The 25,959-nt window shown below is 36.3% G+C and overlaps 2 protein-coding genes across 2 annotated transcripts; one reads left to right on the top strand and one right to left on the bottom strand.

Annotated features, from left to right (window-relative positions):
• The first annotated feature begins 553 nt into the window (after nucleotides 1–553).
• On the top strand, nucleotides 554–1,942 carry LOC128552953 (uncharacterized). The gene is made up of 2 exons (XM_053534045.1): nucleotides 554–876; nucleotides 1,234–1,942. Exons 1-2 carry the CDS (start codon nucleotides 643–645, stop codon nucleotides 1,345–1,347), a joined length of 348 nt encoding a protein of 115 aa, XP_053390020.1. The 5' UTR covers nucleotides 554–642; the 3' UTR covers nucleotides 1,348–1,942.
• Nucleotides 1,943–24,889: 22,947 nt separating this feature from the next.
• On the bottom strand, nucleotides 24,890–25,531 carry LOC128552950 (tigger transposable element-derived protein 4-like). The gene has a single exon (XM_053534042.1). It carries the CDS (start codon nucleotides 25,529–25,531, stop codon nucleotides 24,890–24,892), a length of 642 nt encoding a protein of 213 aa, XP_053390017.1.
• Between the last annotated feature and the right edge of the window lie 428 nt (nucleotides 25,532–25,959).

Raw genomic sequence — 25,959 nt, 5'->3', positions numbered from 1 at the left:
ATTATATTTGAAGAGTATTTCCAGGCTACTTGATATTGAATTTCAAGTATTTTCTAAAGGTCTACTTAGAGTCCCAGATACGATTTTTCGACAGAGGACTTTTTCTCTGAATTTATTTTTTTACTGGAGGTTTTCATGTTCCGGCGGGAGACCGGGAGATATACTGAAAATACGGGGAAAAAATATCCCGGCAGGAGATGTGGCATGTATGCATGTATTGAAACTGAAGCTGCATATTTTCTTTGATCTCATAAACCATCTGGATGAGATATCATAGTAACTGTTTTATATTTGATATTTACATAATATTGAACAATTGTTATCAGGTTTATAGCTATTTCTAGCAATAAATAGCTAGATTTAGCTATATAGCTAATTTTGACTTTTTTGGATCTGATTACTATAAAAAAAGTACTGCAGCTAAAACTACAGTAGCTATGAATGGAGACTGTGAAATGAACCACAGAGGTTCAAACTCTGCAGTAGACGATTCCAGAAATTAGTATTTACGCGATTACCACCCTTGAGTACTCTCTACGGTACTAAAGAAAAATCCAATACAATCAAACCGCTGTACGATAAATCAATAATTTCTTGATAGATTTGCAACATTTACGCTAGCTGTGCAATTATTTAGTGACAATGCCTTATCAGAGAAGTGGTGGAAAGCAATGTGTTGTAGCTGAATGCAGAAATAGCCAGAAAAAGCTTCACGACTGGAAAATTTCATTGTGTAATGAACATAAAACTGAACACAAAGACTGTGCGTGTTTACCACCCTACAAACTCCACTGCATTCCAGCAAACGAAGAAAAACGAAGACTATGGATTAAATCCATAAACAGAAAAGATTTCAATCCAGCATCTAAGTCTCTGGTAATTATTTCAACCTAGTATTACTAGTAAAAATCTAGATGAAAAATTCTCGCTGGCAGGCTGATGCCTCTATATAAACCAACATGATAAATATCCACCTTTCACCTTGTCAAAAGTAAGATGTATCTGAATAATAGTGCTGATGATAAGTGCTGATGATATTTATTCTAAACGGCTGTGGAAGAAAATACAAAAATATATTTTAGAAATGTAATTGAAATTCTGTGTGAAAAGGTTGACTCATAAGTTTACATGGACTGATACAAATTCTGGGCCCACTCTGGTCGCAAAGGCTTTGAGAATCCCTCAAATAATCATGCCAGATATTAATAATGATTTGTTTTCTTTGTCTTTCAGGTGTGCTCAGTTCACTTTGTCGATGGACGTCCAACCAAGGAGAATCCCATACCAGTATTAAACATGGGTTATACAGAAAGTTTCTCATTGCTATTGCACCAGATGGTTTCATAATGTTTGTGACTTCACTATTTGGTGGACCTGCCAGTGGCAATTACATTACTAAACACAGTGGCTTCCTTGACTACCTCCTCCCTGGAGACGAGGTAATGGCTGATAGAGTTTTACGATAAGTGAAGATCTTTGTGCTAGGCATGTGAAGTTTAATATTCCAGCATTCATGAAGGGACGGAACCAGTTAACCGAGTATGAGGTGATAGACACTAGAAGAATTGCCTCAAACAGGATTCACGTAGAACGAGCAATAATGAGGATGAAGTCGTATCGTATATTAAATACAAAAATGTTGAATAAATCCCTGAAAAAAGCCAACAAAACTCTGTGTACTGTAGCTGGTTTGTGTAATTCAAGGGATCAGCTCATCAAGGAAGACAGCGAAAGTGAGGACTAAAGTGAAACTTAACTTGTGATACACACTGTGAATATCTGGCATAATTAATCACAGTAATGTTATCAAAAATAGTGGTATTGAACCAAAACTGCATTAATTTTGAAATGTATGCACTGACCTGTTGTCTGAGAGTACATGTACATGTATGTTGATATTAATTTAAAATAAATCTACATTAAATGTACACATTAAAGTGAGTAAACATATTTCCATGTAAAAGTGTAATTTTACTTTGTGACCATTTTTAGCCCCAAAGAGATACTGTAATAAATACTGTAAAAGACTTGCATTCTGTGAGATTTGATTCTGCAAATTTTATTATACCTTGGCAGTCATTCGATTTGCGGCTGCAATATTTTTTTTATAAATGCATTAAAAAGAACTATTTTCAAGATGTATGAACACGCGAAATTAAAAATCTCACAAAGTATAAGACTTTTACAGTATACTTATATAGTTAAGAAGTTATCTCAACTTATCTGAGACACAAAAGTTGTGACTCTCGCCATGCAAGCCCATAGTCGTACCAGTCAAGCTACCTGGATTGAAGCAAACACAATAATTTTCCAAATTAATAATTATTTTTATTTGACCATCAATATAAACATTACCGTACAAGTCATATATCGATATCATATCATAGTTATTCAACTTATTGGCAACTTTAATAAAAACTTAGTATTTTACAGCAACTGATGTTCTAAATTTTCAATAGATTTTCTTTTACATGTTGCTTATAGTTATATTTCAACACAATCCTTTTGACTTACAATTTATTTACAAACTTTCTTGTACTCTGGTGAAAGTTTCAATCTATTTAAATGAATTTCGTCTGTAAGGCGGGGTAACAGATGTTTGAAATAAAACGCTCTAACCCCAGGCAATATCTTATCTACAAAGTCACTGTCAAACAAAACATCAAGAACCATCTGTTTTTCAGCTGTCCACAGAATAAACTTGCACAGATTGGTCTTTGTACAGTACATATCCATCTGAACCTGGGTGTAATAACCATTTTTGCCTTTTGGATTGAGAAATGGGATATGGTCCTTATCATAAACACACGTCCCTCAAGTGACTTTGTAGGGCATTTAATTTCAGTAATGGTATTTTGGTCTATAACACCATCAGGACTGGCAGCCAAATATTCTTCTCCTTCTCTTACCACAATGCCACTTTCTCTTACTGTCTGTCTACTAGAATGCTCAAACCATTTCCGGGCAATAGGTTCAAACTTCTGACCATGCTTCGTGGCAGCACAACCTTTAAACCTGTCATAAATGTGGTTGGTGATAAACTTGTCTGGATCAGCCCCTGATGTCTTTGGGATGCTATTTATCTTGCTTGCAGTTAACCGAACTTTACGACTATCTGTCCACATGACTGATGACTGGCGAACTGTTGCTTTTTCTAATACATTTATGTTAGCATAACCTATTTCCACATATTTATTGAAAAATACCTTGCATGAGCTGCAAGACGGCATTGCTGGTTTGTCAGTATCAACATCATGGAGTCCATGAAAAAGTGGCTGCTTATCTAAAATTGTTGTTTCTGGAGCATTCAGTATTTTGGTCAGCATGGTTCCTTTACATTCCCAAAGGGGTTTAAATGCACTGTTTTTAACCAGGTTTTCAACGAAAACCTGAGTTATTAGATTGGGGTAGATGTCGGTCGGGCGGGCGGGCGGTGGCGTCAAACTGGTGTTTCCGGTCAATAACTTTTGTTTCGGTAAAGATATTTGAATAAAACTTGGTATGTATGTAGCTTATATCAAGACAAAGGCTGGGATTGATTTTGGGGTTTCTGGGGTCAAGGTCAAGGTCACTGTTACTTAAAATAGAAAAAGGGTTTCCGGTCAATAACTTTTGTTTCGGTAAAGATATTTGAATAAAACTTGGTACATATGTAGCTTATATCAAGACAAAGGCTGGGATTGATTTTGGGGTTTCTGGGGTCAAGGTCAAGGTCACTGTTACTTAAAATAGAAAAAGGGTTTCCGGTCAATAACTTTTGTTTCGGTAAAGATATTTGAATAAACTTGGTATGTATGTAGCTTATATCAAGACAAAGGCTGGGATTGATTTTGGGGTTTCTGGGTCAAGGTCAAGGTCACTGTTACTTAAAATAGAAAAAAGGTTTCCGGTCAATAACTTTTGTTTCAGTAAAGATATTTGAATAAAATTTGGTATGTATGTAGCTTATATCAAGACAAAGGCTGGGATTGATTTTGGGGTTTCTGGGGTCAAGGTCAAGGTCACTGTTACTTAAAATAGAAAAAGGGTTTCCGGTCAATAACTTAACTTAGGAATGAGCTATCATGATGAAACTTGGTGTATAGCAAACTTATATAAAGTTGTAGCTTGGGATTGATTTGGGGTTTCTGGGATGAAGGTCAAGGTCATTGTTACTAAAAATAGGTTAGGGTTAGGTTAGGGTTAGGGTTAGCATATCTTCTACATGCATGGAGGGATTTTGATGAAAGTTGGCACAATTGTTCACCATCATGAGACGGAGTGTCATGCGCAAGAACCAGGTCCCTAGGTCTAAGGTCAAGGTCACACTTAGAGGTCAAAGGATACAAGAATGAAAACTTTGTCCGGAGCATATCTTCTTCATGCATAGGGATTTTGATGTAACTTGGCACAATTATACACCATCATGAGACGAAGTGTCTTGCGCAGTTCCATTCTTTAGAATTACTTCCCTTTGTTGTTACTATAAATAGCTTATATTGTAACTTTTTCATTACTAGACGTAGGAAAAATTGAGACCACTTTTCTGTAGTACAACATGCATGTTACATCCAATTTTGAGGTGTATTTTGACCAATCTCTACCTGGTAAGGATTTCTGTGTGGACTTAAAATTATTTTTTTTGTATTTTTTTTTTTTTTTTTTTTTTTTTTTTTTTTTTTTAAGATTAACTTCCCTTAGTTGTTACTATAAATAACTTATATTGTAACTTTTTTTATAATTGTTCGTAGGGAAAAACCAAGACCACTTTTCTGTGGTACAACATAGTTGTTACTTTCTAATTTTAGGTGAATTTTAAGGTATCTCTACCTGGTAAGGAGTTTTTTTGTGGACTTAGAAAAACAAAAGAATTACAGTGATTACTAAACAACCACAAAATTAAAATTACATCTGCAAGTACAGGTGCTAGAGTAAAGAAATTTGCTGTGACGGGCGTATATTGTGACATTCTGGCACTCTTGTTTATTCTTATGAAAAGTGTTGAAAACCTGGTTTCGTGGCATTGCCGCGTTTCTTGTTAACAAATGTTTTCAAGTCACCATGATCCAAGTACTGTTTTGGTCTCGCCACTGTGTCGTCAACTTCTTTAGTGTTTAAATTTTCAGCAATGATATCAGCAAATTGCTGGTGACTAGTCAAAACTTGTGCCGACCCTTTCCCCCAAAGCTGTGGTTTATCGGTACAAGTTTCTCCTGCTAAACCGTGATCCCAAGCCATTATCACAGCATAAACAACTGCAGCTATGTGACTGCAACTCCTTCCAGAACCAGCAGGACAGGTCATTATCCGGTATCAATGGCAGAATCTGAAACAGCAACCCAAACATTGTAATCCGTACGTCCAACACCAGGTTGGCTTGGTGAAACAGAAGCCTTGAGGAAGTGTCGAGTTTCATCCTTACAGTAATATATATCACTAAGCCCCCCACTTTCCACGTAAGTTTTTCCATACAAAGATCTAAATGCTTTCATTTGTCTCCCATCATATGCTTTTTAGCTCGACTATATGAAGTATAAGGAGAGCTATCCTACTCATCCCGGTGTCGGCGTCAACGTCTTTCTGCGTCCCCACTTTGGTTAAAGTTTTGGTGCACTTTCTCTTTTTTCAACTTATCTCTGTAATTACTTGATGGATTTGATTCAAACTTGAAATACTTATTCCTCATCATCATCCACATCATCTGACATAAGGGCCATAACTCTGGCACCAATATTTCATGAATTATCCCCCCTTTTCACTTAGATTTTCAGGTTAAAGTTTTGATGCACTTTCACTCTATCTCTGTTATTACTGAATGGATTTGATTCAAACTTAAAACAGTTGTTCAACATCATCACCCACATCATATAACACAAGATGCATAACTCTGGCACCATTTGTTCATGAATTATTCCCCCTTTTTACTTAGAATTTCAGGTTAAAGTTTTGGTGCACTTTCACTCTACCTCTGTTATTACTGAATGGATTTGATTCAAACTTAAAATAGTTGTTCAGCATCATCACCCACATCATATGACACAAGGTGCATAACTCTGGCACAATTTTTCATGAATTATTCCCCTTTTTACTTAGAATTTCAGGTTAAAGTTTTATGCACTTTCACTCTATCTCTGTTATTACTGAATGGATCTGATTCAAACTTAAACAATTGTTCAACATCATTACCCTTATCATATGACACAAGGTGCATAACTCTGGGACCAATTTTTCATAAATTATTACCCCTTTTTACTTAGAATTTTAGGTTAAAGTTTTGATGCACTTTCACTCAGTCTCTGCTATTACTGAATGGATTTGATTCAAACTAAAAATAGTTGTTCAACATCATCACCCACACCATATGACACAAGATGCATAACTCTGGCACAATTTTTCATTAATTATTCCCCCTTTTTACTTAGAATTTTAGGTTAAAGTTTTGATGCACTTTCACTCTGTCTCTGTTATTACTGAATGGATTTGATTCAAACTTAAAATAGTTGTTCAGCATCATCACCCACATCATATGACACAAGGTGCATAACTCTGGCACAATTTTTCATGAATTATTCCCCTTTTTTACTTAGAATTTCAGGTTAAAGTTTTATGCACTTTCACTCTATCTCTGTTATTACTGAATGGATCTGATTCAAACTTAAACAATTGTTCAACATCATTACCCTTATCATATGACACAAGGTGCATAACTCTGGGACCAATTTTTCATAAATTATTACCCCTTTTTACTTAGAATTTTAGGTTAAAGTTTTGATGCACTTTCACTCAGTCTCTGCTATTACTGAATGGATTTGATTCAAACTAAAAATAGTTGTTCAACATCATCACCCACACCATATAACACAAGATGCATAACTCTGGCACAATTTTTCATTAATTATTCCCCCTTTTTACTTAGAATTTTAGGTTAAAGTTTTGATGCACTTTCACTCTGTCTCTGTTATTACTGAATGGATTTGATTCAAACTTAAAATAGTTGTTCAACATCATCACCCACACTATATGACACAAGCTGCATAACTCTGGCACCAATATTTAATGAATTATGCCCCTTTTTGCTTAGGATATACTTATATAGTGTTTTGATACATTTTATCTTTACCTCTCTCTCATTACTTTAAGTTGATATTTTTGACATAGACTCAGGCTATTGTGCAATATCTTCATCCACAGTTGGAGTCATTAAACACTCCAGTGACAGCTCTAGTTTCCTCAGATGTGCCCAGTTTCACTATCCAGCATCGAAATAGTCAAACGCGTTGTCTCCTTTGACAGCTCTTCTTTATGTATCATATAGTCTACAAGGTCCTCATACTCTAACCGTGGCCATTGCTTTGGACTGTTCTTGGACCAGCTGGCCTCATCTGGGGGTAATCCTAGAAAATTAATAAAATACCATATTAAATATATAGGTGATAATTATAAAAAAATATTCAAACACTTCACAGTAATGTTGTCGAAATTGTCTACAGGACACATCAAGGCTTTGTGCATGCTTGAAACTAAATAAGTAATCATGTGGTTCTAACCTCTGACTTCAAGCAGAGCAGACAGTAGACTTACACAGTCTGTTGAGATTAACATTCCCATTTTATTTATTTTTAGAGACAGAGGCTAGAGATATTGTAAATTTTATCAGAAAGTGGTATCAGAGAGGATTTTATGGCCAAGTGCTTTACATTTAATGACTCTAACTACTGATGCCAGTCTAAGCAGACAGTTGTTACATTTATGCCTAGAACAGGCTAACACACGGCCAAGTGGTATTAAATAAATTAAGCCCAACACATTGAGGTAGGAAAAATGACACATACGCTGTACATGTACACTATAAAATATAGAGATTGCAACGAGTATCCTCTAAAATTATTATAATTTACCATCTATATATCTAATGCATCACACCCTTGTGGGTAGGTGCTCGTTAGTATGAAAACACGTTGATTTTTCATAAACAACCAAATTTATGTAGTAGCAAATGAATAAATACATTAATTCCATCAAAAAAAAATATATTCACCATTTATAAATTCCCAAACTATCCTTACACAAACACTGTTTCTCCAGAGAGCCGGTTTTTTATGTACAACTTTCAATACACTCTATACATTCCATCGATCAATATAATTTTAACTGTCCTACGGACACATACCACGTAAATATTACAGGGAAGCTCAAATAATGTATTCCACTGAAACTAAAGAGTTTACTTACGAATTTCAGCGAGTTTTTCCATAATATTCTGACAATTTTTCAGCTAAATATCTATTGGAATTTTATGGAATCTTCAGTACCGTAATGGCGGACGGGTCACGTGACTAATAAAATGGCGGCCGTCAATTTATCGATTCTGGAATCGTCTATATAAGCAAGCTTTTACAGCTATGTTGTTGAGTGTCCACAATATAACCACATGAAAGATAATTCTTGCATATTACCCTAATGATTCAAGATTTCGAGAATATGTGTAAACAAAAAATTGAAATGACTTACTTCGTGTCCTTTTCAAACCTATCTAATATATTGCATAAAGAGTAAGCTTGAACACTGAATGATGCACTATTATTTTTGCCAGCAAAAAAACTGCATGTTTGATTCCCTGATCAAAGCTCAAATCAAGTCAATTTATTTATTTATTAATGGTAAACATATATATATATATATATATATATATATATATATATATATATATATATATATATATATATATATATATATATATATTCACCCTTCTCAATTTGACCATCCCCTTTTGATTTTTGAAAATCATATCCATGTACCGTAGATACCCATGTATAATGCGCACCCGTGTATAATGCGCACCCCCGATCTTAGTCCAAAATCCTGGGGAAAAAAAAAGAAAAATTTTGGTCAATTTTGAGGTGGATGGAAAACGAAAGTAGGGTTTACATCGACACCGGTAATAAATTTTATCTCCGCGGCGGAGAGCAGCATCGGGTTCACGGTACTATCGATTTTTGTTTTCTCGAAAATAAAACCAGTAAATTATTGTTATATTTGTTGTTTTACCTTTTTTAATTCACTATTTTGAATAAATAAATAGCTGCTGATTCAATATTTCGGAATGGTATCTTTCAAAATGACATGAGCTTCTCAATTCAAACTGATAACAAAAGGTGTGATAGTCTTTTTGTCACGATCATAAAGCCAGTACTTACCGGCAATTAACGTGTCACCTCGTGTCAATTATGTTGTTCACAGTTTGATCTCGGTTAAAGATAATTCTCGATCTTTAATTAGTATTATAATTTTTGTGATTTGTAAACATTTCTTTCGTCAAAATACTTTTAAATTTATATGAAATTAATTTTGTTTGAAAGAAAAATAAACAATTCGATCTTTTACGGAACGTAACGGCAATCTTAGATTTTAGCGGAGACAGTAAGCGCGGGGAGTAGTTTCCCTTTACCAAAATGGCGAACATCGGTAACAAACTTGTTTTGAAGTTGGAAAATTGTCTATACCTGTGTATTATGCGCACGCACGATTCGGGGGTGGTCCCGAGGGTCAAAAAACTGCGCATTATACATGGGTATCTACGGTATTTAAAAATTAATAATCATCATTTCAAAAACTGTTTAATTTCTGTTGATTCTTTTTAGGTTTTAAAGTTAATATTTAACAAAATCAATGGAAGAATTGTTTCCACCTTGGTCAGATTAGCAGGAAGGATTTGTCTGGGGTCTCAGAGGCAGGGTTGGGGTGGGGGAGGTGGATGAAGGAGGGTCGGACTTACGTCCTACACTCTAGGTAAAAACATAATACAACATGGCCAGTTGTTGAAGGAAAATGGTTTGCAGTGAATACCAGTGAATGAGTAAAAATGAATGAGTAAAAAATTACCTAAACCAAGTACAAGCAGCAGTATGCCAAACAGCAATGCGTACACAGCAAAGAGTGCCAAAAACTCATCCATGATGGTCTGAGTAAGTAGTGCGATGTAGCAAAGTCTTGAAAGTAGCGAAGTAGTAGTTGTGTCTATTCTATATGTAAGTGAAAGCTGGTCTGACAAGAAAAAAAAAAAAATCAGCCCGGAAATTGGACATGATTGCATGAATATTTATGAAGAATTAATCAAAGGATTATTTGCGAAAAGAGTTCTTTTATATCCAAATTTACCGTTGCAGTTATTGTAAATCATGATCACCTGCCCGGAAACAATAGTGTCAAACATACCCTATTCAATAGTCATTTTCAAATGTATAAATTATCTTGAGGCATTTTCCTTTTAACTACTGATATTTCAGCGCCAGCACGTGCGGCATTAAGTAAAACATACCTTTACCAAACGCGGGATTCTTGTAATTAACAGACAAACAAACATATTTTATACAATTTTGCGCCAAAACTATGATGTTTACAGAAAATACGGATTTTTTGTTGAAAATTAGATAAATTATTATGCTCTGTCGTGAAATGAAATTGCGCATTGTAACCTTGTGAATGAAACAAATTATTTCAATCTCTCATCATTAAAATTTACATAATGCTCATAAAAGTCAGGAGGTGACAGATTTGTTTGATCTTGGGGCCGCGAAGGGTGGGATGAAGGGGGTAGGTACGGGAGGGGGATACCCCTCCAGTAAGGGTGTACGATGTCTCACCCGGAAAATTAAAAAAGAAAAAAACAGAATTATAAACGGAAGGTCAGTGGTTCTACCCAGGTGCTTGCTCGTGATGAAAATGATGCACGGAGGGGCACCTGGGGTCTTCCTCCACCATCAAGTCGCCATATGACCTAAAATAGACTGGCTCCCATCCCTATGTTTGTTCTTATTTACATATATATGTTTATTCATTAAGAGGGAAGTAACTCCAGCAGGTTGTTTCTACATTGACATTATTTATTGCCCCTGGCTCCGAACATAGTATGGTTCAGCCATCAGATAAAATGTGCTATTTTAGAGGCTCTTAAGAGTTTTTTATTTTGCTTGCAGTATTTATATAAAACAAGGCAGTCTGAAAGACAGCTATATCCCCAGCCACTGCTATGGATAGTGAAAGGGTAAACCTTTGATTTTAGCTGTGACCTTGACCTTGAACTGACATGGCTGACTCATGAATTCTGCACAACGTCTTGATGAGGTGATCATTTGACCCAAGTTTCATGAAAATCCTTCAAGGGGTTTAGGAGATACAGAGCTGAAACCTTTGACCTTCAGTTGTGACCTTGACCTTGAGTTGACATGGCTGACTCATGAGTTCTTGATGAGGTGATCATTTGACCTAAGTTTGATGAAAATCCTTCAAGGGGTTTAGGAGATACAGAGTGGACACAAAATGGAAGGCTCAAACCTTCGACCCTTAGTTGTGACCTTGACCTTGAGCTGGCATGGTTGACTCATAATTTCTGCACATCGTTCTGATGAGGTAATCATTTTACCCAAGTTTTATAAAATTCCTTCAAGGGGTTTAGGAGATATAGAGCGGACACGAAATGGAGGGCTCAAACCTTTGACCCTAAGCTGTGACCTTGACCTTGAGCCGGCATGACTGACTCATGGGTTCTGCATATCGTCTAGATGAGGTGATCATTTGACCCAAGTTTGATAAAATTCCTTCAAGGGGTTTAGGAGATATAGAGCGGACAGAAAATGGAAGGCTCAAACCTTTGACCTTGAGTTGTGACCTTGACCTTGAGCAGACAAGGCTGACCCATGGGTTCTGCACATCGTCTTGATGAGGTGATCATTTGACCCAAGTTTCATGAAAATCCTTCAAGGAGTTTAGAAGATATAGAGCGGACACAAAATGGAAGGCTCAAAACCTTTGACCCTAAGTTGTGACCTTGACCTTGAGCCGGCATGGCTGACTCATGGGTTCTGCACATCATCTTGATGAGGTGATCATTTGACCCAAGTTTTATAAAATTCCTTCAAGGGGTTTATGAGATATAGAGCGGACACAAAATGGCAGGCTCAAACCTTTGACCTTGAGTTGTGACCTTGACCTTGAACTGACAAGGCTGACTCATGGGTTCTGCACATCGTCTTGATGAGGTGATCATTTGACCCAAGTTTCATGAAAATCCTTCAAGGGGTTTAGGAGATATGGACCGGACACGATTTTGTTACGGACGGAAGGACGGACGGACGGAAGGACGGAAAGATGGAAGGACGGAAGGACGGACGGACGCAGACCATTCCTATAATCCCTCCGCCACGGCGGGGGATTAAAAATAACCATGCAGCCAGGGAGCCAGGCTAGACCTAAAATTGTGTCGGTGCGACGTTAAACCCAACAAAATAAATAAATAAATCGGAAATATGTATTTATGCTCAGGGTGAGCTATAAGGATCACTCACTGTCTGGCGTCCGTCGTCCGTTGTCCGTAAACTTCTACTTTCAACGACATCTCCTCATAAACAGCTAGGCCAATTTCATCCAAACTTCACAGGAATGTTCCTTGGGTGAAGCTCTACAAAAATTGTTCAAAGAATTGAATATGCAGAACTCTGGTTGCCATGGCAGCCGAAAGGAAAAACTTTAAAAGTCTTCTTCTCAAAAACAAGAAGTCCTAGAGCTTAATTATTTGGTGTGAAGCATTGCCTAGTGGACCTCTACCAAGTTTGTTCAAATCATGACCCCGGGGTCAAAATTGTCAAAACTTTCTTAAAATAAACCAGAAGGCCTAGAGCTTAGATATTTGACATGTAGCATTGCCTAGTGGACCTCTACAAAACATTTTCAAATCATGACCCCCGGGGTCAAAATTGACCCCACCCCAGGGGTCACTTGATTTTACAGAAGAAAATCTTAAAAAAATTTCTAAAAATAAACCAGAAGGCCTAGAGTTTAGATATTTGACATGTAGCATTGCCTAGAGGACCTCTACAAAAAATTTTCAAATCATGACCCCGGGGTCAAACTGACCCAGCCCCATGGGGTTACTTGATTGTACATAGAAAAATCTTCAAAATTTTCTTAAAATAAACCTGAAGGCCTAGAGCTTAGATATTTGACATGTAGCATTGCCTAGTGGACCTCTACAAAATTTGTTAAAATCATTAACCCCTGGGGTCAAAATAGACCCCACCCCGGGGGTCACTTGATTTTACATAGGAAAATCTTAAAAAAAATTCTAAAAATAAACCAAAAGGCCTAGGTCTTAGATATTTGACATGTAGCATTGCCTAGTAGACTTCTACAAAATTTGTTCAAATCATGACCCCGGGGTCAAATTGCCCCCGCCCCATGGGGTTACTTGATTGTAAATAGAAAAATCTTCAGAATTTTCTAAAAATAAACCAGAAGGCCTAGAGCTTAGATATTTGACATGTAGCATTGCCTAGTGGACCTCTACAAAACTGTTCAAATCTTGACCCGCCAGGGTCAAATTGATCCAGCCCCAGGGGTTACTTGATTGTACATAGGGAAAACTTCATAAATTTGCTAAAAATAAACCAGAAGGCCTAGATCTTAGATATTTGATATGTAACATTGCAGGGCACTAGACAATTTTTGGGGACAGGTACCCATACCCTCAGGAAGGGGAATTTTTCGTCGTTTTAAGACAAAAAGGGGAATTTTTAGCCATGTGTATGTTGTGACTTTCACACTTATTAATACCACTCTTTTCTATCATTTAGCTATATTTTCTGACAAATACCAACAAATAATTATGCAAATATTGTTCTTCTATATTTATTTCTTCTTAAACTTCCATTTATCAAAACTTTTGACATGATGTTTAACTCATGGTGACTGTTACATCCAACCTTATATTTCAATTGCTCTACTCTTTGAAGTAAAATGGCCAATAGCCTTCTCAAGCTGAGTGTCATTTATCATTTATTTTAGTTCTTTATAAAATTTCATTTAAAATAAAGTTATTTAAGGTTAAATAATTTATAAACTGTCTTAAGTATTACTCTTTACCACTGATCTGTGAACTTCAACTTGCCAAACTGAAGACAAACCATTTAGTTCAGTAGGTTAAAGTAACTACAAACAATTTGAAAGGTCTAACATGAGAATATAAACACCTGAAATAAGAAGTAGAACAGGACTCAGGCTCGCATGACACAGCTTTGCGTTTATCAGAAATTATCATGACTGCTTGAACTGGGCACGATTTCCGTAGATTCTTTAGAATCTTGCGAGGTTGTAGTGCTTGTTGTAGGATAGGATGGGTTTTCTAATGCTTCTAGACTTTTCTGTTTAAATAAAATGTTGATTTTCTTACAACTTTCTGAGGTTTTTGATGTGATTTTTCTTCTGTAGTGTTTCTGATGATGCAACATTTTTATTTGGCAAAGGTGATATCCAAAAATTCCAAATGTATCCGTACCTGCTTTGTTACGAGAGAATTCATTGGACAGTCTATTAAGGGGAGAAGACTCGTGAATGTTTATATTGGTTTCGTACTCAAAAAGGTTCGCCAACGAGTAATTACGTACATTTTCGGGAGTTTCCTTTCAAATTTTTTTGAGTGTTTTCAAGGGGAATTTTTTTCTGAGAAAGGGGAAAAAATCATATTATTTTGAGAGGGGAATGGGGCCAATATTCGGCCCCAAAAACGGCCAAACGAGTGCCCTGCATTGCCTAGTAAACTTCTACAAACTTTGTTGAAATCATGACCCTCGGGGTAAAATTGGCCTTATTTGGGGTTATTTCATTGTACACCGGAAAATCTTCCATAAAATTTCTAAAAATCATCAGTTTGACATTTGAAACATGTAGCTCATATTTCTTAGGTGAGCAATCCAGGGTCATCATGACCCTCTTGTTATATTTCATTTTACCAAGTGATCTCCTGTTATGTTCTATTTGTTCTCTATTGTATCTAGACGTAAATGGTATGTCAACATGTTCATTCGAGCTAAGAACAGCAAGATTTATTCTCGTTTTATACGATGTTTCTTGGTAGTGTATACGTTTATCGAGATAGACTAAACAACTATTGTTAAAACTTTCAACATAAAAGGTATCTTTAGAGAGGACATAATCTTGTGCGTATTTGTACAGTGTTAGTGAATGCAGGAATTCCATCAAAAGTCTGACTGCAACTGGGCTTCTGAGAATGATAAAATCTGGTATATAGCCATTCGTTTTACACTCAGACTCTCCTGGACAGTTGTCATGATTATTTTGAAAGTGCATCACATAGTTGTCTATAGAAGCACGAAGAGTTTCTGGATTCCCTCCACATGTGTCAAGTGCATAATATAAAAGATTTCGCACACGTGCAGACTTGTCTGCCAATTCAGGATGCCATGTACACAAGCATTTTTCTGTGCACCAGAACATTTTTTTTTCATTCCTTGTGACACTGGTTTGGTCGCATGCCACCTTTCATTGCAGTTTTGAACATTATTCTTATTGCATATTGTTTTATTTACAGATAAGTTTCTGTCATGTGTGTGAATATGTACATTTACATCATTTCTTTCAAAATCTCTATACATTTGTTCGCATCCAAGTGTTTCATGTTTTTGAGTAGAACGCTCTTGTTGTTTTGTAATATGTTGAATGTTTATCACTTTATGTGTATACAATCCAAGTGCAACATGATCAGTGTGATAACTGTTCTTTACAATGATGTGGAGCATCTGTCATGATAGTCTGTCATGATAGTAATACCTTTGTCATTTTTGTCCTTTGCAATTTGCACTTACCAAAATAACATATATGCCACTTATATGCCATTTTTATATGGGACTTATACTTCACTTAGTCAATCTACATATAAGTCACTTATATGGGACATATTCCTATTTTACATGCAAATTAGATGTATGTGAAGTATATGTAACATATATGTATATGGAAAGTATATAGGTGACTTATATGTCAGATATAAGTGACTTATATGTTGCACTACATGTAACATATATAATCACTTATAAGTGACTTATATGTCACATATAAATGACTTATATGTCACATATAAGTGACTTATAATTCCCATATAAGTGACTTATAAGTCACATATAAGTCACTTTGGATGCCAAAAATGGAAACACTGTTGGAGTAACTAGTGTTGATCACCAACTGAAACTTAAAAAGACAAGGTACAATATGAAAGGTTAAATTCACTGTCGGTAAGTTTAGTTTTCAGTAAAATTCTGTCAATTGCTGATTATGATAAAAAAAGCAACACATATTCCTAATATCACTTTATTAATTTGTGTTTAAACTTTATGTACATGGAGCATTTCAGGCCAAAAAAAAAACAAATAAAAAATAACACACAGCACACACAAAACAAGAGGGCCATGATGGCCCTATACATTGCTCACCAGGGTTGATCTTGCCTAATGACCTAGTTTTTGACCCCGCATGACCAAGAGTTGAACTTGACTTAAAGATCATCAAGACAAACATTCTGACTAAATTTAGTAAAGATTTGGTTACAACTCAGGCCTCTAGAGTGTTCACAAGCTTTTCCTTTGATTTGACCGGTGACCTAATTTTTGATCCCATATGATCCAGATTCGAACTTGACCTATAGATTATCAAAACAAACATTCTGACTAATTCCCATGAGTTTCAAACTTAAATTGTGGTCTCTAGAGTGTTGAAAAGAATTTCCTTTGATCTGGCCTAGTGACCTTGTTTTTGACCCCACATGACCCAGATTCATACTTGACCTAGAAATGATGAAGACAAACATTCTCACCCAGTTTCATAAAGACTGAGTCACAAATGTGGCCTCTAAAGTGTTCGCAAGCTTTTCCTATGATTTGACCAGGTGACCTAGTTTTTGACCCACATGACCCAGTTTCAAACTTAACCTAGAGATCATCAAGATAAACATTCTGACCAAGTTTCATAAAGATTGGGTAAAAAATGTGGTCTCTAGAGTGTTCACAAGCTTTTCCATTGATCTGATCTACTGACCTACTTTTTGACCCCACATGACCCAGTTTCGAACTTGACCTAGAGATCATCAAGACAAACATTCTGACCAAGTTTCATAAAGATTAGTTCAAAAATGTGGTCTCTGGAGTGTTCACAAGCTTGTCCATTGATCTGACCTACTGACCTAGTTTTTGATGCCACATGACCCAGTTTCGAACTTGACCTAGAGATCTTCAAGACAAACATTCTGACCACGTTTCATAAAGATTGGGTTAAAAATGTGGTCTCTAGAGTGTTCACAAGCTTTTCCTTTGATCTGACCTACTGACCTAGATTATGACCCTACATGACCCAATTTCGAACTTGATCTTGAGATCATCAAGACAAACATTCTGACCAAGTTTCATAAAGATTGGGTCAGAAATGTGGTCTCTAGAGTGTTCACAAGCTTTTCCTATGATTTGACCTACTGACCTAGTTTTTGACCCCACATGACCCAGTTTCAAACTTGACCTAGAGATCATCAAGACAAACATTCTGATCATGTTTCATAAAGATTGGGTCAAAAGTGTGGTCTCTAGAATGTTCACAAGCTTTTCCTATGATTTGACCTACTGACCTAGTTTTTGACCCCACATGACCCAGTTTCGAACTTGACCTAGAGATCATCAAGACAAACACTCTGACCAAGTTTCATAAAGATTGGGTCAAAAATGTGGTCTCTAGAGTGTTCACAAGGCAAATGTTGATGGACGACGGACAATGACTGGTCACAATAGCTCACCTTGAGCACTTTGTGCTCTGGTGAGCTAAAAACAAATGAAATAAAAATGAAGTTAATATTTACAATGTTCTTGGATTTCTTCTAACTAAAAATGTAACAATTTGAATTTATTTACATAAAATAGCATTTTAGAAGGGACAAAAAATGAAGTTAATTAACCTTAAATATTATCAATGTCATTTTACTAAAAAAAAATAACACTATATACACATCCTTTTTCACTTAACTGTCATAAATGTTTATTTTTTTTTTTGCATGATGCTGCCATCGATGCTCTGGCATTGGCACATTTCTGATTTATTGCCTCAACCACATCCTTCTCTGCAAGGTTTCTCTTTGAACACACATAATCTGGAAAAGAATTCGAAATAATTCTCAATCACTGTTGAAATAAGCTGCGAAAAGACCAAAATCTTCTAAAAATTATACCAAATAAAATAACATAATTGCAACTCTCATTAGAGCATAGCATTCTTATCATAATCAATTCTATAGTCTTTTTGTTAAACATGTTCTCCCTTCTAAAGGTTCTAGTCCGACTGTCGGATAACCTCAGGATGCTTATTGAGCTGGAATGATTATTAAATTAATTTTGTTGGGTTTCTGTTGTATATGGCAGTTAAACCATCATTCATTAACAGTACTTACCTGCCATTTGCAAGTAACCTATGATTTCTCTACATGAATTAAGAAATAATTTATAGCAAAAGAGTGTTTTAACACTTATTTATGCATGATGAGTGTTATACGTTGGGCGTAATATAATTTCACGAGGACGCAGCCCGAGTGAAGTTATTTGTACGACATATTACCGCCCAAGTGCATAAAGTGTTAAAATACGGTTTTGGTATACTGGTAAATTATTTTGATTCTAATATGCCCTTAATGTAAAACAGTAGAAAAATATAGTAGCACTCTTTCTTGGTCGCAACAAAAACATTGACGTCACCACACGTCATTCTAACATAAGAATGTTTTAACAGAGAAAAGCAAATTAGAATCAAAGGTGGAGGATGACAAACCTCAAAAGGGTACGGTTTATATGCAATCATCATAGAGAATACATACCTTGCCTGTGATTCGAACTTACGACTTACTGATTAGAAGTCCTCTTTTGTACCTATTGGGCTAACCCACTGGGACCATTCCCTGCTGAAAGGCATGTTTTCAGACCAATGATAAATAATTAAAAAAAAAGGCTCACAAATTTGTTACTTACTGATGATGGCAGTGATGATCGTACTATCAAGAGCAGGTTTACTCTTTGTGCCCTTCACCAAACTTTCTGCCAATGTCTTGTCATCAAAATAAACACTAACTGTTCTGCCTATTGCAGTCAGTTTACCATAGACACAGGTTCAATAAAGTCAAATTGAGAGGTGGCTTAACTTCAGTTCTTTTATTGAGGTTTGTGTCATTGATGGTAAAAGCTGAAAGTATACAAAGAAGCAACATTCAATACCTTGCCAGATCTGTTAACATACAAGACAACTATTAAATGGATTTATCAATGAGGAGGTGCGAAAACCTTATGTACGAAACACCTTGGGTACGAACGTGACAAAAAAGGATGAAATTTACGCCTAAAAGACAATATAATAGTTGACTACAATACATTTTAAGAAAAATATTAATAAAGATAGTTCAAAATAATACAAACACTGTTGTGGCTATGAGAAATCTTGGCTATATAGGGAATTTTCGATGTGCGGTGAAAACCGCCCGCCTTTTACGAGTTCTGGCTAACGACTAACAAAAAATATCGCTATCGTCTAATAAAGTAGTATAGAATAGAATATAATCAGTTGTTCCATATCCCGTAGGTCCCTATAACGTTGGGTACCCAGCACACTGACGAGAAGCCTAGCCAAAGCTGTTCCACTCCCCTTTGACTTACGTAAACAGGCATCTAATTGTGGAACCGTTATTTTGACACCATATCCTGGCAGCAGTTCACAAGTCATGGATCCATCTTCCTAAAAAGACATGTTGGATTGAATTGACTTCACCAGAAAAATCACTATAATTTTTTAGCCTTATCATTTATTCATAAATTCAATGTGCCTGTGTATATATGTATGTTGTTTTTTATTTTTTTTATCTATTTTTGACAGATATATCTCCCTTTTTGGACTCAGAAAATTACCTTAAATGTGTTTTCCTTTCATATCACTGTATACTTCCATGTATTGCATAGAAACTTACCAAAAACCTTGAAATACCATGTTCTATATATTTCTTGGTGTTTTGGGATAAGATGGTAAAACAAGTTTAGCAAGGGATAAATTTTTGATTTATTAATTTAACGTTAAGATAAAACACTAAAATTCAGACCTAGAACTATTTTACAAACATCTGTCCTCCAAAATCATTAATAGCTATAGATATTAAGTCCTTGTTGGATCACACATATTTTTGGAAAAAAAGAAAAAAAAAATACTTGATTCATACTTACATTGTCAGTGCAAGCCGGTTTAACTACTGTGGTCTGGTCGGCCATAGTGCTTAAAGCCTGATTCGGAGTTGCTGATCGTGAAGTTTGGGGTGTCCTTGATGCGGTATAAGATGATGGTGCTGTGCAAGATGATGGTGCTGTATAAGAGGGTGGTGCTGTATGTGCTGCAACTGCTGTTGGATGTTTATTTGTATGTTTGTTTGCAGCTATGATTGATTCCACCTTCTCTTCTAAAGAGTTGATGCATTGAGTCAGTGTATGAATGAGTCGCATTCATTTGGAGCAGTCAAGAGGTGGTGTTAACCCCCTGCATCCTCATTTGTAAAACTTGGCAATTAATTCAGATGCACTACACTGTAGTCCCAGTCAAACAAGTTACCAAAGTGTTGATATAAGTTGTCTGTTGGTAAAGATATTTGACTGGGACTATGAATGGATGAAAGCATGTTTTGTTGAAATGGTATGTGAGTTCCAGTAAGTGTTTCCTGTGTTTGTGATGGTGGGTAGTGTGGTTTGCAGCTGTTTGCTGAAGGGGATACAGCTGATGGTACACTTACTGAGTAATTATGTGCATATGGGACTGATGGTGAAGTAGTTATCTGATTTTGTGTCGACAGCTGTGGTAGTGAAGTGGCGGAACTCACAGACAGGTGTTGCAGTGATGTTTGAGGTTGTGTGTAAGATGCCGTGAAAAAGACAGTGATGGGAGTACTTAAGGCAGTTGACATGTTTATTGAAGATGATTTTAATGGTTACAACTCTTTGTGAGTCTTTGTGCCCTGAAGTAGCCTGGCTGCCATCAGTTTGGAGGATTCCAAAGGTGCTATCTTCTTTTGCTTATCAACCATTTGATGTTGTCCATAGTACTGCTATTCTGCGTTTTTGCTTTTTTGTCTTTGGGCAAACTTTTTTTCTTCTGATTTGCTGGTCTCTTTGTTGAAGCCTTTTTTGTTTGACTACTTTCTGGTCTTTTGGTAGTTGTCTTAATAGTAGCATTGTCTGAAACAGAACACAAAATAAAACAGTAATGACAAGAATAATGTTCTAAAAGGACACATCCCTCATCCTCAGTGCACCCCAACACTGAGAATGTGAACATTTAGATCAGGGTTGTAAAACTAAACAGTATGCTTAAAAGAAATCCACATTTATAACAAGAGTGGCAACCTGTCAAAATATTATACCCTTCACAGTAAATTACTTTTGACTTTTAAAATACTCTAGTACTGAGCAGACTAGTTACTTTGATCAAAGCAAAGAGCAACACTCTGTCTGGTTATCTAACTCCAGATAATATGCCCATAAATATTATGTTTGTTCAATACTAGATAAGAACTGCTTCAGTTACTAAATGGACACCATCAACTGTTTGCAATAAGAAGTAATTCAAGGACCATAATACAAGAGCTGGTGTGATATTATGCCCAATTGCCCATAAGAGCTGGTGTGATATTATGCCCAATTGCCCATAAGATTTAAGACCAAGAATGATGAACACTGGAAAAGAACCTCTGAACTTAGAGGACACTGCCATGCAACTTCCGCAATTTTTTAGTAATTCAACGGCAATAACTCCAGAGTTCCTAGGACAATCCTGCTGTTTATCAAGACTAGTTACGATACTATGCCCATAAACATTGTAACCAAGAATGGTGGACATTGGATAAGAAGTAATGAAGTTAGAGAAGGAACAACAATTTTACCTGACGCAGTATGCCCCTCCGCCTTCCTGCTGTAAGTGTTCACATAATAAAACAACAAACTGTCACACCTAGAACTATGCAAAATTTATGAGAAAGAGCAAACTTACCACTACCTGAAGTCTGAATCTCTGTCTGCTTTAACTACTAGATGAATCTCTAACCTCTGCTCTTTGCTGAATCTCTATCTGCTTCAGCTATTGGCTGAATCTCTGTTAACCTCTCCTCTTTGCTGAAACAATCTGCTTCAGCTACTGGCTGAATCTCTGTTAACCTCTGCTCTTTGCTGAATCTCTATCTGCTTCAGCTATTGGCTGAATCTCTGTTAACCTCTGCTTTTTGCTGAAACTATCTGCTTCAGCTATTGGCTGAATCTCCGTTAACCTCTGTTCTTTGCTTAGACACTTTCTGCATCAGCGTTTTTTTGCAGAAACACTGTCTGCATCATCTCAATGCTGAACCTCTGTTTGGATCAGGTTTTTGCAGAAACACTGTCTGCCTCATCTCAATGCTGAACCTCTGTTTGGATCAGGTTTTTGCAGAAGCACTGTCTGCCTCATCCCAATGTTGAACCTCTGTTTGGATCAGGTTTTTACAGAAACACTGTCTGCCTCATCTCAATGCTGAACCTCTGTTTGGACCAGGTTTTTGCAGAAACACTGTCTGCCTCATCTCAATGCTGAACCTCTGTTTGGATCAGGTTTTTACAGAAACACTGTCTGCCTCATCTCAATGCTGAACCTCTGTTTGGATCAGGTTTTTGCAGAAACACTGTCTGCCTCATCCCAATGTTGAATCTCTGTTTGGACCAGGTTTTTTTTGCAGAAACACTGTCTGCCTTATCTCAATGCTGAACCTCTGTTTGGACCAGGGTTTTTTTTGCAGAAACACTGTCTGCCTCATCTCAACTGGATCAGCTTTTTTGCAGAAACACTGTCTGCATTTGTTGGCATTATTGAACTGTCAAGGAGGTGGAAATCCGAAGTCGTATGACTTTCCCCAAAAGGAACCTTTGAAATATGTTATGTAATTGTAAATATCTACCCAATTTTCAATCCACTCCTGATAATCATTTGTACTATCCAATTTCAAAAATTTTTGCCCTTCTTGAGATTTTGCATGGATTTGACCGGCTAGAAAACTATTCGGATCAGGAAACTTTAAATTCTTTAAACTTGGTAGCAATTTTGAAGAGTTTTTAAAAGCATCCTCTGCCGACGGCTTTGTCACGTTTTCACGTCATTTTTCCCTGTCATAAGTAACGTAATTTGCTTCCCTAATTCCTACATTCACCGGCTCAAAAGATAATTCAATTGTCTTTTCCCAAGGTTTAAGCTTCAAAATTTCTTGAAACAAACAATGCAGCTATAAAGCAAAACGAAAATCAAATATTGCAGATTTCATACTGAGACAATGTTTCATGTACATGTAGTATGAGGGTGGTGTAAAACCCAAAAAACAAATAAAAACGAAAACAACTAGAAGAAAGAAGTCTGCTAACTTTACTTATCGATTTGAAGAACAGTCACGTATCATGTGGCCCGCCTGTATGCATCTAAAACATACGGTCGAACCCGGCAGTCACAGTCTGCCGCGACCTCTCGGTGCAAAACCTGGTCCCGGGCGCATAAAAGCGGGCATACCTTGGGGAAAGTAGGATTGTGCAGGGAATGTAGGCACAATTCCCACAGCCCAAGCAGCGTGCGGTGGCACGGACGTGAACGGAATTGCGCTTTCCTTAACCTTGCTTTGTTCATTGTTACTATCAATCTCATGCATTCCTAAATTTTTCGTAAGTTTCTGCTCTTTTTCTAATATGATTTCTTCTTCTTTCGTACATAATACTTTCAGAACAAGCGCGGCCACAAAGGATGGTTTCGACTTACGTACATGAAAACGAGACAGCATCAGCAATTTTTTCTCTGTTCGGGTGTTCCATTTTCCTAGCAACATTATCCAATAAAACAAGCTTTTCAAACAAACTGTCCACATTTAACTCCTTTCTCGCCGCTTCCAACCTAGCATCCGAATAAGCCCGGTTATAATCTGAAGAGTTGTCTATGGCCGATTTTTCCTCTACCTTTCTTTGTAAGGTTTCAACCTTTTTCATCAATTCATCCATCTATGTAAATGTTAATAAAATTATTTTACATTAATTTTAATAATTTAATTTAACATGGGTAACACTAGCTCAGAGATTCACTTTAGAAACGTGGAACTCACGCAGTGCTCCCATTCTCATATCATTAAGCGTTTTAATGCCGTATGCAACAGGTAATCTATTCAGACATGGTAGTGAAATGCAGATTAACATTCACATTAGTAACTCTTCATATGCTTGCTCGACATTAATACGCAATTTTTCAAAACATATTATGACAGCTTTGTAAACTACAACAGATGCATGATATAATTATTTTCAAGATAGGCTTAATATCGAATAATGATAATAGTCATCTGTTTTATTATTTCATTTTTAGACTAAATTCAAATATTTATATAAGTTTCACTCTTACTGAAATTCTTTGTGCTTGACAGAAATTTTAGAAAGTATGACAGTAGATTTTATATACAGTCCAACCTGTCTTAAGCAGCCAGTCAAGGAAATTGGTAAAGGTGGCTGCTTAAGGCAGGTGACCACTTAACGGAGGTGTAGATATTGCGGTTATTTTTTGGGGATATTTTTTGCAGAATTCATATTGTTGTGTTATAGCAACACCACCATCACCATCATCATCACAATCATCATCATTTTACAGACATAAATACAAAAAGAAATACCAAACAGTAACTTTTTATTATATTGTTCCTCATTGTTTTCTTTTCAATAATAATTCTGGTCAATATCATTATCACAAGAGTCATCATCATTTTACGTACATATATACATATTTGCAGTTGCTTATTTGTGCATTTAAAAAAAATCAAATTAAAAGTGTGCATTTATAAGGAATAATAATTAATGAAAATGATTATGAAACACACTTTTTAAAACAAGATTGTTTGCTTCTGTTTGACACCTAAAATCCTTTGGTTTCGGAAACTAATTGATATTAAGATTGTACAAAGTACATTCTTTGATTTCATTTCCTTATCACAAATTATATTTATCATTTTCATTTTATTCTTTTACTTACCAGTCATGGATGCGCAGAGTGCCACTGTTATACGTTGTTTGGATCGTTTCCCCCCAGCACATGTATCGCCCTTCTTGAAGAAAGTAGACTTAGTCGAGTCTTTGTAGAAGAGACCAGTCTCATCCATCCTAAATATGTTTTCAGGAGCATAACTTTCACAGGCTGACGGAATGGATTCCTTCCATTGAGACACAGTGTCACGTTTGACCTCACCATGTTGACCAGACTGAGTCTTAAAAACAATGTTATTTCTCTTAAGAAAAGATTCTAACCATCCATTGCTTGCCTTAAAGTCAACAAACCCTAAATCCTGAGCAAAAGTCCTTGCTTTTTCCTGGATCAGAGGTCCTGACACTGGGAATAACCTTGCAGTGGCATCCAAAAACCAACGGTACACTAGACTGTTTATATCACTGTACTCAGTGTCTCTCTTCAGCCGCTTCAAAGATAAATTCCCATTTGATTCGTACTCCTCCATGATTTCTCTTTTACGCTTTAAAACATTCTGAACCTGCATACGTCCAACACCGATCTTAGCAGCCACAACACATGAACTTTTTCCCAACTCAAGTAATTTTAAACATTTAACACGGTCCTCAAGAGTAAGGCACTTGCGATCCCGTTTAGAAGTCATTTTTGTATTCCAACATGAATTCAAACAATTAAATCCGATGTTATCATTGACAGAAACTTTTGATAAGTGATACAAAACAGCATGTTGAAATTTCACTTTAGTTACGATCATCTCAAAATCACGTCTATTCATTATTACAACAATATATGTAAGTTTCCTTTTAATGAAGCGCCTTTGATTTACTTTAATTGCCGACAAACTTCTCATCACCTTTTGGATTACAAAAACAACGATTTACAGTTAATTTGCAAACATATTACATCAAAACACATTTACACATTTGCTGACCTAATTATAGATAAATTATGGCACATGTGTTGCATAAACGTAAAATCTTTTCTGATTGGTTAACGATATACGACGAAAACACTTCGTCAATCTCCGCTGAACATGAGGTCAAAGGTTATCTAATTTTAGTGCATTTTCGA

Source organism: Mercenaria mercenaria, unplaced genomic scaffold (assembly GCF_021730395.1).
Source record: "Mercenaria mercenaria strain notata unplaced genomic scaffold, MADL_Memer_1 contig_3322, whole genome shotgun sequence".
Lineage (NCBI taxonomy): Eukaryota > Metazoa > Mollusca > Bivalvia > Venerida > Veneridae > Mercenaria > Mercenaria mercenaria.
The sequence above is the reverse complement of the archived record's forward strand: the minus strand, read 5'-3'. Positions and strand labels throughout refer to the sequence as shown.

Excerpts from the sequence above, each read along its gene's own strand:
- LOC128552953 (XM_053534045.1), top strand. The coding sequence starts at position 643 with ATGCCTTATCAGAGAAGTGGTGGAAAGCAATGTGTTGTAGCTGAATGC. Across the intron at positions 877-1,233 it reads ATCCAGCATCTAAGTCTCTG|GTGTGCTCAGTTCACTTTGT; the intron begins GTAATTATTTCA and ends TTTGTCTTTCAG.
- LOC128552950 (XM_053534042.1), bottom strand. The coding sequence starts at position 25,531 with ATGACTTCTAAACGGGATCGCAAGTGCCTTACTCTTGAGGACCGTGTT.